General features: G+C 30.7%; 2 protein-coding genes across 2 annotated transcripts; both read right to left on the bottom strand.

Moving 5' to 3' along the window:
* Window positions 1-735: 735 nt before the first annotated feature.
* LOC11443183 (uncharacterized) lies at window positions 736-13,537 on the bottom strand. The gene is made up of 15 exons (XM_039829148.1): window positions 13,116-13,537; window positions 12,881-13,011; window positions 12,261-12,494; window positions 11,512-11,767; window positions 10,491-10,682; window positions 7,643-7,840; window positions 7,208-7,338; window positions 6,875-7,111; window positions 6,368-6,623; window positions 6,032-6,091; window positions 3,089-3,313; window positions 2,700-2,830; window positions 2,333-2,566; window positions 1,951-2,206; window positions 736-1,144 (listed from the first exon to the last, which is right to left on the bottom strand). The coding sequence occupies exons 1-15, from the start codon at window positions 13,375-13,377 to the stop codon at window positions 951-953; spliced, it is 2,997 nt and encodes a 998-aa protein (XP_039685082.1). The 5' UTR covers window positions 13,378-13,537; the 3' UTR covers window positions 736-950.
* Window positions 5,653-7,930, bottom strand: LOC120577366 (GDSL esterase/lipase EXL3). Its single transcript, XM_039828614.1, has 5 exons — window positions 7,643-7,930; window positions 7,208-7,338; window positions 6,875-7,111; window positions 6,368-6,623; window positions 5,653-6,091 (listed from the first exon to the last, which is right to left on the bottom strand). Exons 1-5 carry the CDS (start codon window positions 7,917-7,919, stop codon window positions 5,898-5,900), a joined length of 1,095 nt encoding a protein of 364 aa, XP_039684548.1. The 5' UTR covers window positions 7,920-7,930; the 3' UTR covers window positions 5,653-5,897.
* Window positions 13,538-16,966: the final 3,429 nt, after the last annotated feature.

Consider the following 16,966-nt stretch of genomic DNA (forward strand, 5'->3'; position numbering starts at 1 on the left):
CTGTAATTGCAAAAGTATTTTTTGAGGTGTAATAGCAAAAGTCAACTACTTTTGTTACAAGAGGAAGGAGTAGTAGTAACTGGTGTAACTATTCACAAATTCCTCAAGGGTGGTCTTTAGAACCTAATATAAGAAGATAGCTGACATGCTTTATTGGAAAAGAATGAAAGCTGACATTACAAAACATGGTGCTACTTGCGCCCAACCTTTGCCAAAGGAAGAATTACCAAGTTATCTCCTGCTAGTCTTTTGCAGCCTTAGCCAATCCCTAAGCAAGTATGGTATGACATTTCCTTGGATTGTTTTTATTGGAAGCTTACCTAAATTCGAAACAGATACTTACTTATATGGAAGATACTCATTTTCATTTTTACTTTTTCAAAGTTGTCAAGCTCCACAAGTTTCTATCTTCCATAGTTTTCAGATAGAGATAACATTTTCACCGGTCAATCTTGGACTATTATTTAAATACTCAACAGTTAAAACCAATATAAAATTCATTTTTCCATCTTGATTTAAACTTATAAAGGAACTGCCAATGTAAATTTGTCTGGTTGGTAAGAATTCAGCTCATTGTCGATGTAGGGACCTCTGTTAAGTGCAAGTGATCTCTGAATCTTAAGCTTTCTTTGACGTTGACGAGCCTTTGAAACCCAACTTGCCTAAAAAGAAATATTACCATAAAAAACTTATAAAGAAACAACTAGTTAAAATATTCATGTTTGTCATAAGATCTTTGCAATTTTTCTATCTTGATTTTTTTGTTGATAAAATCCATAGTACAATATTAAGCATGACATATCCAAGGTCTGTTACTATATTTGTTGAACCTTTAATTCATTGTACAGTATAATTCATAGACTGGTAAACAAATATTTAATGGTTTTCCAATCTCAGCGTTAGATTCACTGGAGGGTATAAGTCCTACTCTAGAAAGGAAAATTATATTTTCAAACAAACTCATCAAGCTTCTTTTCTAAGATTTCTTTAACAAGTATTTTGTAAGCTTTCTCTGTGGGATGATAACTGTCCCAGAACACATATTGAGAGGTATCATTACACACTTTTAAGGTGAAAGAACTACAGAGAGGACCAAGTTCTATATTTGCAATGCCACAGCATGAAGCATCCCCATTTTCAAATCCTGATTCACAAAAATGAGTAAGTCAGTTAATCTTAATTCAAGCAGGAATGCTGTTGGTAATATTTTTAGTAATTCAGATAAATATTCTCATATATAATAAAAATAAGACACTTGTTAAGGCATCATGTAAATGAATTTTTTTGGGGTCTGTGTAGACAAGACAATAAATATCATCTGAGACTCACAAAAAACTGCGAGGTCTTGGGTTCGAGCCCAACTGTAGATGTCCAATTTAACCATATTAACATTGTCACTTAGCTATACCTTACAAAAAAAAAAAAAAAAAAGCATTTCCTATGGACTTAGATATAAACAAATAGATTCACTTTCTGCGTAATAAAATTATACGCAAAATTAATCCTTTGCTCACTTATTAAGATAATTCGTTATATTTCTGTCCAAAAAAAAGATAATAAGTTATTCACATTTATTCTTATTTTTCTTTAAAAGTTCAACTTTATCATCTAATTTAACTCTCATCTAATTGCATAAAAGACAGTGAACATTTAATCAGAAAAAGTTGACCTAAAATGAAGGATATTTTTTGTTCGCTATCGTAAAAATAGGATAAAAAGAGTCGATTTTTCTTTATATTTTGTCACGACTTAGATGTGTCAAATTTTGTTACTGATAGAGTATGTTTGGTCAAATATAAGAGGGTACATATATGTAGTCCAAATTTGAACCAAATACATTACCTTTTTTACTTATATTTTTAAGTGTGAAGTAGGAAATAATATAAGCTTCATGCCATGAAATTTATCTGTGGTGAGAGAACCTAAAGAGTATGAACTTGAGATACTTACCATAGTCATTGTGGTTTATGATAATGTCATGCAGTTGACTAAAGTTCTCAAGGTAGACAAGCCTGGAATCTGGATGTTTTTTTGCTAGATCTATAATGGAAGAGGAAAGCTTGGAGTTAAAGATCAATGCTCCCTCATTTACAATCTCTACACATTCCCTTAATAGGCCTCCTTTTACAGTTCTTTGGAATGGCACACATCCTACTGGTGATAAACTGAATATTCCAATTCTTCTTGCTCCCAATAGATAAAGATCCTTCATCGTGAAGTTTCATGACATTTCCATCAAAATATATTTTTGATCCAGCAAGTATTCAATATTTTTTACAAATATATTTTTCTTGAATGCAAATATTGTTCCATTTTCACATCAAAAGCATACCTCAACAAATTTTGAATTTGCACTGACCAGCAAGCTCGTATACTTTTCTATATCATATTCATGCTTTCTGAATGGTGACAGATAATATGTTCCTGCAATATCATTGGTTCCCATGCTTATGATAAGCATGCTATTTGCTATAATCTCAGCTGTCCTATTTTCCCCCACAGCTTCCTTCAGTTTTCCTATATACTCTTTGAACATTTCTAGTTGATCCTCTGCTGACAACACTTCCTGATATATATATATATATATATATATATATATATATATAGCACAAATAAATAAATAAATAAATAATGTTACGGCATTTTTTGTAACACAAAGTTAGAAGTATACTTAAAATTTTAAAGACAGAAACTATTACTGCTAGTTCAATTGTAAGAGGATCATATCCTGAACCAGCAGATGCAAAACACACTCCAGTTAAGAGGTCTTCAGTACTCAAATTTGGATCAAGATAAGGTGGCATGGCCTCCTTAATACCAAGGTATTCAACTGCAATTACATGAAAATACTCAAGCATAACGAACCATGCAAGGTTTTCGAGTTAAATTAGTTTTTAGTCCTTATAAATTATCTCAAAGTTTGTTTCTAATCCATACAAATTACAAAACTGCATACTTTCAGTCCCTCTTAGGGATCAAAGGAATAATAAGGACTAAAAACAAAAAATGAAAATCTTAAGAGACGAAAATCATATTTAACACAATAATAAGAAGCATATTAGTGCATTTGGATGTTAGAACAACGTACGAAAAACATCTGAAGGGATTTTTCCATTGCAAAACCTTCCTGTCGCTTTTCCTCCAATAAAATCCCTCCCATTCGGTTTGAAATTCGCCTTCACTATTGTTGAAATATAATTGTTGTTGCCAGTATCCAAGATTGAATCACCAAATGCCATAACAGCAGGAAATGAATGGTTTTTATAAGGAGGTTCATCAAATGTAGCTGTCACAACAAATGGATAAAACAAAACTAGAAAAGGACAGGCATAAAAAGATTTAATAAGGGTGAAAAGCTTCATCATGTGATTTGAATTGAATCTCACTCTTTTGATTCAACCTTGAAGAATGTTGATTTATAAAGGGTAGGGACTTATTTGACACATTTTTTCATACGTAGGAACTACGTAACACTTTACCTGTTGGTATCAGCTAGCTACTTAACTGTCATGGTAAAGGTGCTAGCTATTTCTTGTTAGCTAAGGGAAGATTCAAGGGCACAGTTTTCAATTTTCTGAACTCTACTTCATTGGGTGTGTTGTGTGCATCACTTTCAAGCCAGTCTTATTATAAATATCTCATTATAATTAAGTTGTGTTGATTTCAATGATAAAATGAGTTTCTTTACTAAAACAACCTTATTAATAGCGGTCACTAGCGTAATTGATAGTGTGTTAGAGATACAATGATATATTATTGGAAAAAAGTAAATAATGTTTCGTTGGTAATATAAAGAAACAAATAATATAAGACAAGTAAATGTAACAAACGAGACATATAATATATAACATGAGACGGATGGAGTATCACTTAGCATTTGTTCATATTCAATAGTTAATCGCAACAGTTTTGTAAAATCGCTACGCGCATCCATTCATTTATTGTTTTTTATTGGTTTATGTGAAAGAACTTTAAACATTTATTTAAAAGTGAATTAATTGTTTACACTTGCAAATTCTATTCTTGCTTCCTTAAAACAGATGCATGGAAAGATAACCAAAATGAGGCACTTGTAGTTGTTCAATCCATTGGGAATGGTTTTCTAAGTTTATCACGAAAGAAAGCTCATGCAGATAATGTGTTTCCACAAGAGTATCTGTTTTATAGGTATCACCATCCATACATTTTCTCATTCATATGAAACCAACTTCAATTGGTCCAAAAACTGAACCAATTTCTCTTGAATCTTTAGACTAGATACTGCATACCTAATTCAAGTCCCACTCCGAAGACATATTGCTGGCTGAATTGACAGCAATTTATCGCGGTCTTAGATTGCTAAAAACATGGTTATCCGGATTCACTTCTTTCCACTAATCTCATCCATGGGGAGTCATCGCATTATCATGTTTATGCTGTTCTTGTGCAGGACATAAAAGATCTTCTGGCTACCAGCAATTTCTCAATTCATCACATTCTCAGAGAAGGTAACCAGAGTGCGGATTTTATGGCAAAATTAGGAGCTGCTTCAGATGATGACATTGTTATTCACTCTTCTCCTCCAACCGACCTCCTTGGCCTGCTAAGGAACGACACCAGGGAACTTATTTCCCTAGGGCCTAGCTTGTTTCTTTTTGTTCTTTGTGTTTTCTTTCTTTCCGTTTTTTATTAGCTTTGTAACCAAAAAAATAATTATAAACATTACTTTCCTCCTCTTTAAAAAATATTTCAAACAAGTTGAGAAATTTTTATCGTTTTCTCTACCCTCTCAAGCACCTACCTCCATTTTTCTGTTAACTCTCAAACAAAGCCATTTAAAACGGCAACATATAAAGGAGTTCTCAAACCTCATTCGAATATATCTATTCAAATGAGAACTCTTTGTATGCGACCAACGCCTTGGCAACATACATCACCATGCTTTCAAGATCTCCTATAGTTGTCATTGTCATGTTTTGCACTGTAATTGCAAAAGTATTTTTTGAGGTGTAATAGCAAAAGTTAACTAGTTTTGTTACAAGAGGGAGTAGTAACTGGTGTAACTATTCACAAATTCCTCAAGGGTGATCTTTAATATAAGATGATAGCTGACATGCTTTATTGGAAAACAATGAAAGCTGACATATTAAAAAACATGGTGCTACTTGTGCCCAATCTTAGCCAAAGGAACAATTACCAAGTTATCTCCTGCTAGTCTTTTGCAGCCTTAGCCAATCCCTAAGCAAGTATGGTATGACATCTCCTTGGATTGATTTTATTGGAACCTTTCCTAAATTCCAAACAAAGAGATACTTACATTACATAGAGTATACTACTCATTTTCATTTTTACTCTTTCAAAGTTATGAAGCTCCACAAATTTCTATCTTCCATAGTTTTCAGATTTTTCAGATAGAGATAACATTTTCATCAGTCAATCTTGGACTATTATTTAAATACTCAACGGTTTAAACCAATATAAAATTCAATTTTCCATCTTGATTTAAACTTATGAAGGAACTGCCAATGTAAGTTTGTCAGGTTGGTAAGAATTCAGCTCATTGTCGATGTAGGGACCTCTCTAAGTGCAAGAGATCTCTGACGTTGATGAGCCTCTGAAACCCAACTTGCATAAAAAAATTTATTACCAAAAAAAAACTTATAAAGAAACAAGTAGTTAAAATATTCATGCTTGTCATAAGATCCTTTCAATTATTCCATCTTGATTTTGACAAAATCCTTAGTGCAATATTATAAGCATGACATATCCAGGTCTGTTACTATATTTGTTGAACCTTTATTTAATTTCATTGTACAGTATAATTCATAAACTGGTAAAATATATTTAATGGTTTTCCAATCTCAGCGTTAGATTCACTGGAGGGTATAAGTCCTACTCTTGAAAGGAAAATTATATTTTCAAACAAACTCATCGAGCTTCTTATCTAAGATTTCTTTGACAAGTATTTTGTAAGCTTTCTCTGTGGGATGGTAACTGTCCCAGAACACATATTGAGAGGTATCATTACACACTTTCAAGGTGAAAGAACTACAGAGAGGACCAAGTTCTATATTTGCAATGCCACAGCATGAACCATCCCCATTTTCAAATCCTGATTCACAAAAATGAGTAAGTCAGTTCATCTTAATTCAAGCAGGAATGCTGTTGGTTATATTTTTAGTAATTCAGATAAATATTCTCATATATAATAAAAATAAGACACTTGTTAAGGCATCATGTAAATGAATATTTTTTGGGTCTATAGACAAGGCGACAAGTATCGCCTGAAACACACTTATTTAAGTTGAATTAGGAAATATATAAGCGTCATGCCATGAAATTTAGCTGTGGTGAGAGAACCTAAAGAGTATGAACTTGAGATACTTACCATAGTCATTGTGGTTTATGATAATGTCATGCAATTGACTAAAGTTCTCAAGGTAGACAAGCCTTGAATCTGGAAGTTTTCTTGCTAAATCTAAAATTGAAGTGGAAAGCTTGGCGTTATAGATCAATGCTCCCTCATTTAAAATCTCTACACATTCCCTTGATAGGCCTCCTTTTATGGTTCTTTGCAGTGGCACACATCCTATTGGTGATAAACTGAATATTCCAATCCTTCTTGCTCCCAATAGATAAAGATCCTTCATCATTCAATTTCATGATATTTCCATCAAAACATGAACTTTTCTAATATATAGGGTGTTATTGACCACCTCTTAACCAATGGAAACATTGTTAATTAAAATGTGGTTTAAATATATTTTTGGTCCTGCAAGTATACGATATTTTTATTTTAGGCTGGTAAAAATATTTTGTATTATTATTTAGTCCTTACAAATATATTTTTCTTCTTTAATGCAAATATTGTTCCATTTTCACATCAAAAGCATACCTCAACAAATTTTGAATTTGCACTGACCAGCATGCTTGTATAATTTTCTATATCATATTCAAGCTGTCTGAATGGTGCCAACAGATAATATGTTCCTGCAATATCATTGGTTCCCATGCTTATGATAAGCATGCTATTTGCTATAATCTCAGCTGTCCTATTTTCCCCCACAGCTTCCTTCAGTTTTCCTATATACTCTTTGAACATTTCTAGTTGATCCTCTGCTGATAACACCGACTAATATATAGCACAAATAAATAAAAAATGTTATGGCATTTTTTATAAAAACAAATTTAGAAGTATACCTAAAGTTTTAAAGACAGAAATTATTACTCCTAGTTCAATTGTAAGAGGATCATATCCTGAACCAGCAGATGCAAAACACACTCCAGTTAAGAGGTCTTCAGTACTCAAATTTGGATCAAGATAAGGTGGCATGGCCTCCTTTATACCAAGGTATTCAACTGCAATTACATGAAAATTCTTAAGCATAACGAACCATGCAAGTTTTCTGAGTTAAATTAGTTTTTAGTCCTTATAAATCATCTCAAAGTTTGTTTCTAATCCTTATATACATTTTGCAATCCATACAAATTGCAAAACTGCATGCTTCAGTCCCTCTCAGGGATTGAATGTATAATAAGGACTAGAAACAAAAAATGAAAATCTTAAGAGACGAAAAGCATATTTAATGCAAAAAAAATCTACTTGGTATTGTTAGTGTAATAAGAAGCATATTATTAGCATTTAGATGTTAGAACTACGTACGAAAAACATCTGAAGGGACTTTTCCATTGCAAAACCTTCCTGTTGCTTTTCCTCCAATAAAATCCCTCCCGTACGGTTTGAAATCTGCCTTCACTATTGTTGAAAGATAGTTGTTGTTGCCAGTATCCAAGATCGAATCACCAAATGCTATAACAGCAGGAAATGAATGGTTTTTATAAGGAGGTTCATCAAATGTAGCTGTCACATCAAATGGATAAAACAAAACCAGAAAAGGACAGACATAAAAATATTTAATAAGAGTGAAAAGCTTCATCATGTGATTTGAATTGAATCTCACTCTTTTGATTCGACCTTAAAGAATGTTGATTTATAAAGGGTAGGGACTAGTTTGAAACATTTTTTTAATTGGAAATATGTAACACTTTACCTGTTGGTAACAGCTACTTAACTGTCATGACAAAGGTGCTAGCTATTTCTTGTTAGCCAAGGGAAAATTAAAGGGCACAGTTTACAATTTTCTGAACTCTACTTCATTGGGTGTGTTGATCCAATTCTTTGTCATAGCAATACCAACATTAAACTTTATAAAAAAAAATAAAAAAATTAAGGTGTGAAAATTAAAGATATTTTTCTGTTCTAAAATAAGTGTTTTACTTTCTTAATACAACATAAATTAATTTATTTTAATTTTACCCCCAAATTAATACTATTATGTGCATGACTTTCAAACTATTATATACTTCATCAGTCTTATTCTAAGTGTCTTATTTGAACTGTGCTTAATTCTTAAGAAATGATTAGTTGATAGTTGTATTAATTTCAATGATAAAATGAGTTTCATTTACTAAAACAGCACCCTCATTCACTAGAGTAGTTGTTAAATGTGTCGAGATACAATAAACAATGATATACTAGTGGGGAAAAAGAGTTTCTATTCACATCCTATATATTTCTGGTTACACCCAATTTTTTTAAAAAGTTTTTGATAATGCCAAAATTGTCCTTTTATATAAATTTTCTTAAAATCTTGATTTCATTCATTGTCACTCTAAAATTTCACTCTCTTTCACCCACCAACGATCAAACAATCCTGATGTTCAATTAATCGTTATGGAAGATTAAAGAGTGAATCAAAACATCTTTCATTCATACTCGATTGCATATAAATAAGTGAATTTTTTCTTCTTTTTCAATAACGCTGGTTTCAATTTTCTTCTTCTTATTCAACTGCACTATACGACAGTTTCAGTTTTACATTGTTGAGGTTAACTTAAATTCAGTTTAAGTAGGTTCATGTAAACTTAGTTTACATAATCTACTTCAACTTAGTTTACATAACCTACTTAAACTGAGTTTAAGTATGTACACTTAAACTCAGTTTACATGACCTACTTAAACTAAGTTTACATGTACATACTTAAACTGATATTACGTATAATCATTGAACAATGTTGAACTTTTAGATGTACACTTAAACTCAGTTTACATGACCCACTTAAACTGAGTTTACATGACCTACTTAAACTGAGTTTAAGTATGTATACTTAAACTCAGTTTACATGAGCTACTTAAACTAAGTTTACATGATCTATTTAGATTGAGTTTAAGTATGTACACTTAAACTTAGTTTACATGACCTACTTAAAATAAGTTTACATGTACATACTTAAACTGAGATTACGTAGAATCATTGAACAATGTTGAACTTTTAAATGTACACTTAAATTCGGTTTACATGACCTACTTAAACTGAGTTTAAATAGGTACACTTAAACTCAGTTTACATGACCTACTGAAACTAAGTTTACATGAACTACTTAAACTGAATAGGGATCTAGGGTGTAACCAAGAAAAAAGGAAGATGCTTTTTGAAAATTAAATTTTATGGAAGGGTAATTTTGTCATTTTGGGGTGCAACCAGGATTAAACAGGGTGTAATTAGAAAAACTCGGGAAAAAAAGTAACTAATGTTTCATTGATAATATAAAGAAACAAATAATATGAGACAAGTAAATATTACAAATGAGACCGATGAAGTATCACTAATCACTATGCATTTGTTAATAGTCAACAGTTAATCGCAACATTTTTGTAAAATTATTTGGCGCATCCATTCATTTATTGTTTTTATTGGTTTGTATGAAAGAACATTAAACAACATTTATTTAAAATTAAATTAATTGTTTACACTTGCAAATTCTATTCTTGCTTCCTTAAAACAGATGCATGGAAAGATAACCAAAATGAGGCACTTGTAGTTGCTCAATCCATTGGGAAAGGTTTTGTAAGTTTATCACGAAAGAAAGCTCATGCAGATAATGTGTTTCCACAAGAGTATCTGTTTTATAGGTATCACCATCCATACATTTTCTCATTCATATGAAACCAACTTCAATTGGTCCAAAAACTGAACCAATTTCTCTGGAATCTTTAGACTAGATACTGCATACCTAATTCAAGTCCCATGTGGACCAATTGAAACTCATTTTATCATTTACTAAAACAACTTGTTTGATTTCAAATTGAAAAATTATTTATGGGCCGGAAGTGGGACTTGTAACTTTTGAAATATCTCTAAATACACCGAAAATACAACAATTATATAACCTTACGAAGTGCAATTGACATCACAATTGTATTTGAACTGTTTTCTCGCAAATGTAATAATTTCTCAATTGGAATAGTAGTAGCTTTTACAATATCATCCTAACATCATAATTGTTCAAATTGAAATAAATATGCTAGATAATATATATTCTCATCACAATGCATGTTATATGGTATCGTTTAGACATCTTATTATGTAATCACACTATTAGGAAGAAGAAGAAGAAGAAGAAAAATACATTATTAAATAGTAATTTAGAATGAGATCAAAAGTGTATTTAGAAGAAGTCCTTGATTTTTTTATCAAGTACAAGTGAACTAAGCACATTGTAAGCTTTCTCTGTAGGATGATAACTGTCCCAAAATACGTAATCTGAAGGATTTGAACATGTGTTTATGCTGTAAGGGTTGCACAAAATTCCAACTTCTATATTCCCTGTACCACAGCATCCTTTCTCTGTCTCATTAAAACCTAATTATTAACCACCAAATTTCAAAACCAATCAGTCAATTATAAATATGAATATGATTCAAAAGTTCTAGATAAAATTAAAATAATTTAAGACATGTTTTGATTTATTTTTTATTTTTTTTGCAATCATCTCTCAAGAAATGAAAAAAGTGTATGATATCATTATTACCAAATGCTAATAAAGTTGAAAAGGTAGAAGAATATAAAAAAAGTTGGATGTTTTAACGTAAGTGCACCTCAAATTATAAAAGGTTGGGGAGAAATATGAATGCCGGGGTGTATGTTCAAACCCACAATACTCATTTTCTTCTCATTTAATATATGTGAGTTTCGCCACTAGCACTAGGCTCTTTGAAACCAAAAAAAGAATGAAAAAAAAGTTAGGCATTGAAGGTTTTCGTGTGCTAATTTATATTTCTCATGGAAAGTGCATGAAAGAACGATTGAGGTAAATATATACACCAAGTTTTTTTTTTTTTTTTGAAACCTAGATTTATATGAACATGTAAATGAATTTCATGCCTCTATGATATGTGACTTTGAGGGCACATGATATTGGCATCAAATTGGTGATTATATGGGGCCTAGTAAAGAATGTATGTGACTGATTAGTAGTTGAGATTACTATCGGTACAGTATATTTACAACGTAAAATAGTGTTACATATTTATCCAATTATGAATCATGTTTTATCTTTGTGTCGTGCCACATTATTAATTTATAAAATATCTTTACAAATATCTACATAATAAGATATGATTGAATGTATGCATAAAACTCCTTTACTTAATTTCCGTATATAGTAATTAAATTTTTAGTATGTATTTACCATATTTAGAAGGATTTTGAATGATGTCCATGAATGGATTGTAAGTTTCAAGAGAGACAAATCTAGCATCTGAGTACTCTTTTCCAAGTGCCCTCATTTCTTTGAAAAGCTTAGAATTGAAGAGCATTGCTGCTTGATTAGAAGAATTTGAACATTCTCTAAAAATGCCTCCACCAAGTGTTCTTTGTGAGGGCACACACCCTATAACTGGTACATCAAATACTCCAATCCTTCTACCTCCTAGTCTGTATAGTTCCTGCACCCCAATCCTTTTTAAGTTATCACTCAGAAAGACTAAAGATTAATCTATAAAATATAATAAAGTATGTGAAAAGAAAAATCAAGAATCAATAGTAGATTCATGTTTCATATTCTTAGTGTATAGTAGACATTTATATTTGACAGTCCAAATTTATCCACCCCCTCGTTGAAGAAGTTGATGTTTGGCTATGAACAGAAAATGTTAGCTGTAAATAGCAATATTATCACAAGATTTCAGTTATTTGTCTAAGGCTACCATACTTCTCTACCTAAATTTGACTTTAGTATAAGGGGTAACATAACATGTCCTATAATAAAAAACTTAACATTTATCCCATCATTCCAAATTGCTATATATGCAACCACAATTGCGGCCGCAATATAATGATTTTAGAGATCTCTGCAATGGCATCACAACTGCAATTGTGACTACAGTGACCGTATTTTACCACAATATTATGGTTCATATGTGTATTCCAAAGACATACCTGCAAGAATTTTGAGGCTTCATAAGCCATGAAATCTGTGTATGATTGAATATCATACTGAAAACGTCGAAATGGTGTTTGAGCATAAGTATTAGCAATGTCATCACTTCCTATGCACACTATGTATATGCTCTTTGATACTATCAATGCCCTTTCCTCTCTTCCAATTGCTTCATCTATCTTCTTCATGTATCCCTTGAACATGTCCAATTGATCTGATAATGATTTCACACTCTTATGACACAAAGACATGAAACTGGAGTTAGATTTAATTAATATATGCTTAAAAAGTTAATTAAGATATAAGGCATATAATCGATCAGCTCCTTTTTAGTTGTCGTTTTAAGGGTTATTTATACATGCGGAGAAAATCAATAAATTTTGTTACTTTTGACGTAATTATGTCTTTTTCCTAAGATAATCTTAATTATTTGTTATCTCATTCAACCTATTTCTCTCTCTATGATAAATAATTAATGATATAATTGACAAAACAATAGTTTACTAAGTTGCATATTGAACTTTGAAACTGATGAATAAATAAGAAAATTTCTCTACAAAATCGACAGTATAAAAAAATGGAGTGTGTAATTAAGGTTGCTGAAATAATTAGTAATTACCGTTATTTGTGCGGTTAGAGGATCATATCCAGAACCACCTGAGGCAAAGCTTACACCAGTAAGGAGATCAGGAAGTTGTATATTAGGATCAAGATAAGCAGGTAAAAATTTCTTGACTCCAAATTTTTCAGCTGAAAAATGAAGCAAAAAAAAGTTTGTAAGAAATTAAAAAAAGAACATTATAATAACAGGTTTATTATGTTCTCTTATCTTGGAAGAGAATGAAATTTTGTACCAACAAGGTCTGATGGGACTAAACCATTGCTGAACCTGCCAGTTGGAACTCCTCCATCAAAATCTCTACCATATGGTGGAAAATCACATTTGATAAGAGTGCTGATATAGTTGTTATTTCCTGGATCAACTATAGAGTCACCAAATACAAAAACTGCTGGCACTGTTTCATTGTTTGGTAAAGGTAGACTCACAGAAGAAACATGTTGTAAGATGATGGCTATGGTAGAACACCAACAAATTACTTGAAAGAGTGACTTCATGTTTTTATGACCAAGGTATTCAACTTATCTTTGGAAAGAAGTTAATGACATTTTCAGCTTGGTGCACACAATTTATAGGGCAAGGGAGAGGGGTTCTGTGCTCTCAAATTATGCGATTCTTATGTTGTAGAGCTAACTATAGGTAATAGTATTTTATTTTTTTTTTGGGGGGGGGGCATTTATAGGTAATGGTATTATTAATTGTTACATTGCAATATTATCAAGTGAATTTTGATACAAATTCACTTAGTAATACTACTAACTAGTAAGGCAATGTAATTTTCTTTTTTTGATATATTTAATACCTTTTAAATAACACGTTTGCAATTCATTCTCAACATGGTGTTTTTTTAATCAATTTTTTTGCCAAATATTTTAGGGATATTTTAAAGTTATATTACATTGTTTCAAGTGAAACCGAACTCAAATTCCTTAAGTAAGACCTCAGGTTTGAGCTTTGTAGATGAAAAAAATATGATTACGTGAAAAGACTTCCTTAAATTATATTACATTGGTTCGAGTGAAACTGAACTCGGATTCCTTAAGTAAGATCTCATATTCGAACTTTGTAGATGAAAAAAATATGATTATGTGAGAAGACTTCATTTAAGTTATATTACCAAAGTTTTAGGGATGCTTTACCAAAGTTACATTACATTGGTTCGCGTGAAACTTAACTTAAATCCCTTAAGTAAGATCTCAAATTGGAACTTTGTGGATGGAAAAAATATTATTATGTAACATTAAAGATGATCAGCCGGATTCTCGAACAAAAGTTAGCCATAAACAAAATTATTGGATACGTTACACCAATGATTAAAAAAACATTTTAAAAATGATCTACCTTCTTCATTGCAAATAACAATAGCATCAAAATAACGTGTCCTTTGTTATAAAATAAAACAAAACTAGATTGCAAGTCACATGGTGAGTGGCTTTGTCATAAGATTTTCATGGACCATCCATTATTTCGTGATTGAACTTGAATCTACAAATTGCCTACTTGAATTCCTATTAAAAAAAAAAAACTACTTGAATTATATAAAAAAAAAATCTTGCAAGAATTGTTCTACTGAGCAATCGAACTAGTAATTAAAATCAATTGATTTGTTGTACCCAAAAATAAAATTAATTGATCTCAAGTATAAATGGATGAAGGTGTGGAAATACTCCATTGTTGAAGTTTGAACTCCAACCAAGAAAATTCTATTACATAGGCTTTGGATGTGTAAATGTGTCATTAAGTTACGATATAATTGAACTTTTATACGCTAAAAAATTTAGTGATAGTGGTGTAAATATATTTTTTGAAATAGAGAGAGAATATAACTCCACTTTTTTATTCATAGGTTCTTTCACTTAACATAATTTTATTCGAGCCGTTGTTGGACATTAAATTCATGCATAATAGGTCTTTTTTTTAATAAAAAAAATTGTGCATGTTTAGTACTAGTAGTATCATTTTCAACCACTTATTTGCACATTCATGAGACTCTTCTTCTTTTAAAAATGTCACCTCTACTCTATCTATATTAGTGGCATTTCGAGCCATCCCTTCCCATACTAATAAGCGGACTTTTGGTTCTTTTGCTTGCATGCTTGAAATTCATCTCTCATATAACATGTCTGGTTTCAATTTTCTTCATCATGCTTATACATTTTTGCTGAAAACAGCATATATCACTAACTAACTATAATTGAATGCCCAATAGCTATGCTAAAGTATTGTTGCGTCACACTTTGCCCTTTGGCCTTTCCTAGAGAATGAAATTCGTATGACCATATGTATGCGTCATCCAGCGAAATCAAATTTCACGACCACAATCATGATTTTCTTGTAAAACTGTTTTGCCTATATTTAAGGCTTCTTCAAGAAGAGTTCGGGACAAATTATTTCATTGCATATAGCAGCACTCTAATATTTATTACTCAAATATTGAGTCTGCGAATGAATATTTTAGGGTTTAAATCGATTAAAAATTGTCTCATTTGATAAAAAAAATTGAGTTGTATAATAATTTATAATATTACAAATCAAAGCTTGGTCATTTTAAAAACTTTGAATGATGTTGCAAACAGTTTAAAATTTTTACCAAAAATGATAATAATTACGATCTTGGTATAGAATCACGATTTTGAAGAATTAAAATCCATTAAAAGTGTTTTAAAGTTGTAAAAAAAATTATAAGAAAATGTTAGTTGTGTTTAGGAGTCTATTGTTTGATGGGAGGGAGAAATGTTATTTTTCGTGAATCGAATTCGTCATTTTCTCTTTAAATTTCATTCAACGTCCTTCAACTCATCAACCAAACAACCTAAACGAGGTTTTTAAGTTGCAGCGGCCGGATAAAATTGAGTTTAAGGTAAAAAAGTGTTTATATAGCTTGATTCAAGTTCGCGAACAACCTAGTTTAACTCATTAGATTAAATCACATACCTAATTAAAAAAATTAGAATTTTTAGATTTTTAACCTTTTAAATTAATAATTTAATGGTCAACTCACAAAATATCTCCAATTTGACAGAGTCCCTCACAAAAGAGAATCGTCAAAATATAAATCTAGTTAAGACAAAAATTAGACCAACAATTCAAAACTAACTCAACATAATTTTTTAAATATATAAATTAATTATAATAAATTTAAAAATAAATATCTTTTGAAGTATTATACTTATATACAATTGAGTCAAATTATATAAAATTTATGTTTGCATCACATAATGAACAAACTTAATTTTCAGTTCAAGTTCAACAAAAAAAAAAAAATTATCAAGTGTTAAATTATTTCGAATTGATTTGGTTCATTTGGAGCTTATAAACACGATAATTTTAATTAACATTAACATCATAGGACCGGAGTGTTTTTCTGAATAATAAGATTGTAGTTAGTCTATTATTTCTCCTATATGAGTGCATTTTTACTTTTTCTAATAATTGGTGGATACTAGAAACTTTGTTTTTAAACAGTCTGTTGTTTCGTTCATTCCAAATCATCCAAACACGTAATAACCATAAAAGCTGCATAAAAAATCGCCTTTTCGGAGAACTATCAGCCAAATAGCTAAACTGCTGAAAGTGGTCAGATATAACAATGGAACCAACCAATTTCCTTCTTTTGGTTTATAACTAAATAACTTTGAGGAGTTGGGTTTGAAATAAAAGCTTCAAAATTCAAACAACACCTACGAATACAATAACCTTACTAACTAGTCAGGGGAATATGGGCCCGTTTGTTTTAGATTTTAAAAAAATAGATTTTTCTTCATATTTTTAAAATAAATTTTTTAAAATTTTTCTCAAAAATAGTAAAAATTATTTCAAACTCATTTAACATAAGTCATAAATGAGATTACGACATTCACTAACTTTTTTTTTTGACAAAAACTTAAATATTCATTACTAGAGATTTTACATAGTAAAAATCACATTTTTTAAAGTGACATCTTTCAAAAATGATTTTTATGAAAAGCTATTTAAAATAGCTTTTTTTAAAATTTTAGTATCCAAACAAATTATAACAAAATGATGAAATACTAAAAATTACATTTTAAGATAAACTATTCAAACAAATTTTTCATTCAAAATTTT

Source organism: Medicago truncatula, chromosome 8 (genome assembly GCF_003473485.1).
Source record: "Medicago truncatula cultivar Jemalong A17 chromosome 8, MtrunA17r5.0-ANR, whole genome shotgun sequence".
NCBI lineage: Eukaryota > Viridiplantae > Streptophyta > Magnoliopsida > Fabales > Fabaceae > Medicago > Medicago truncatula.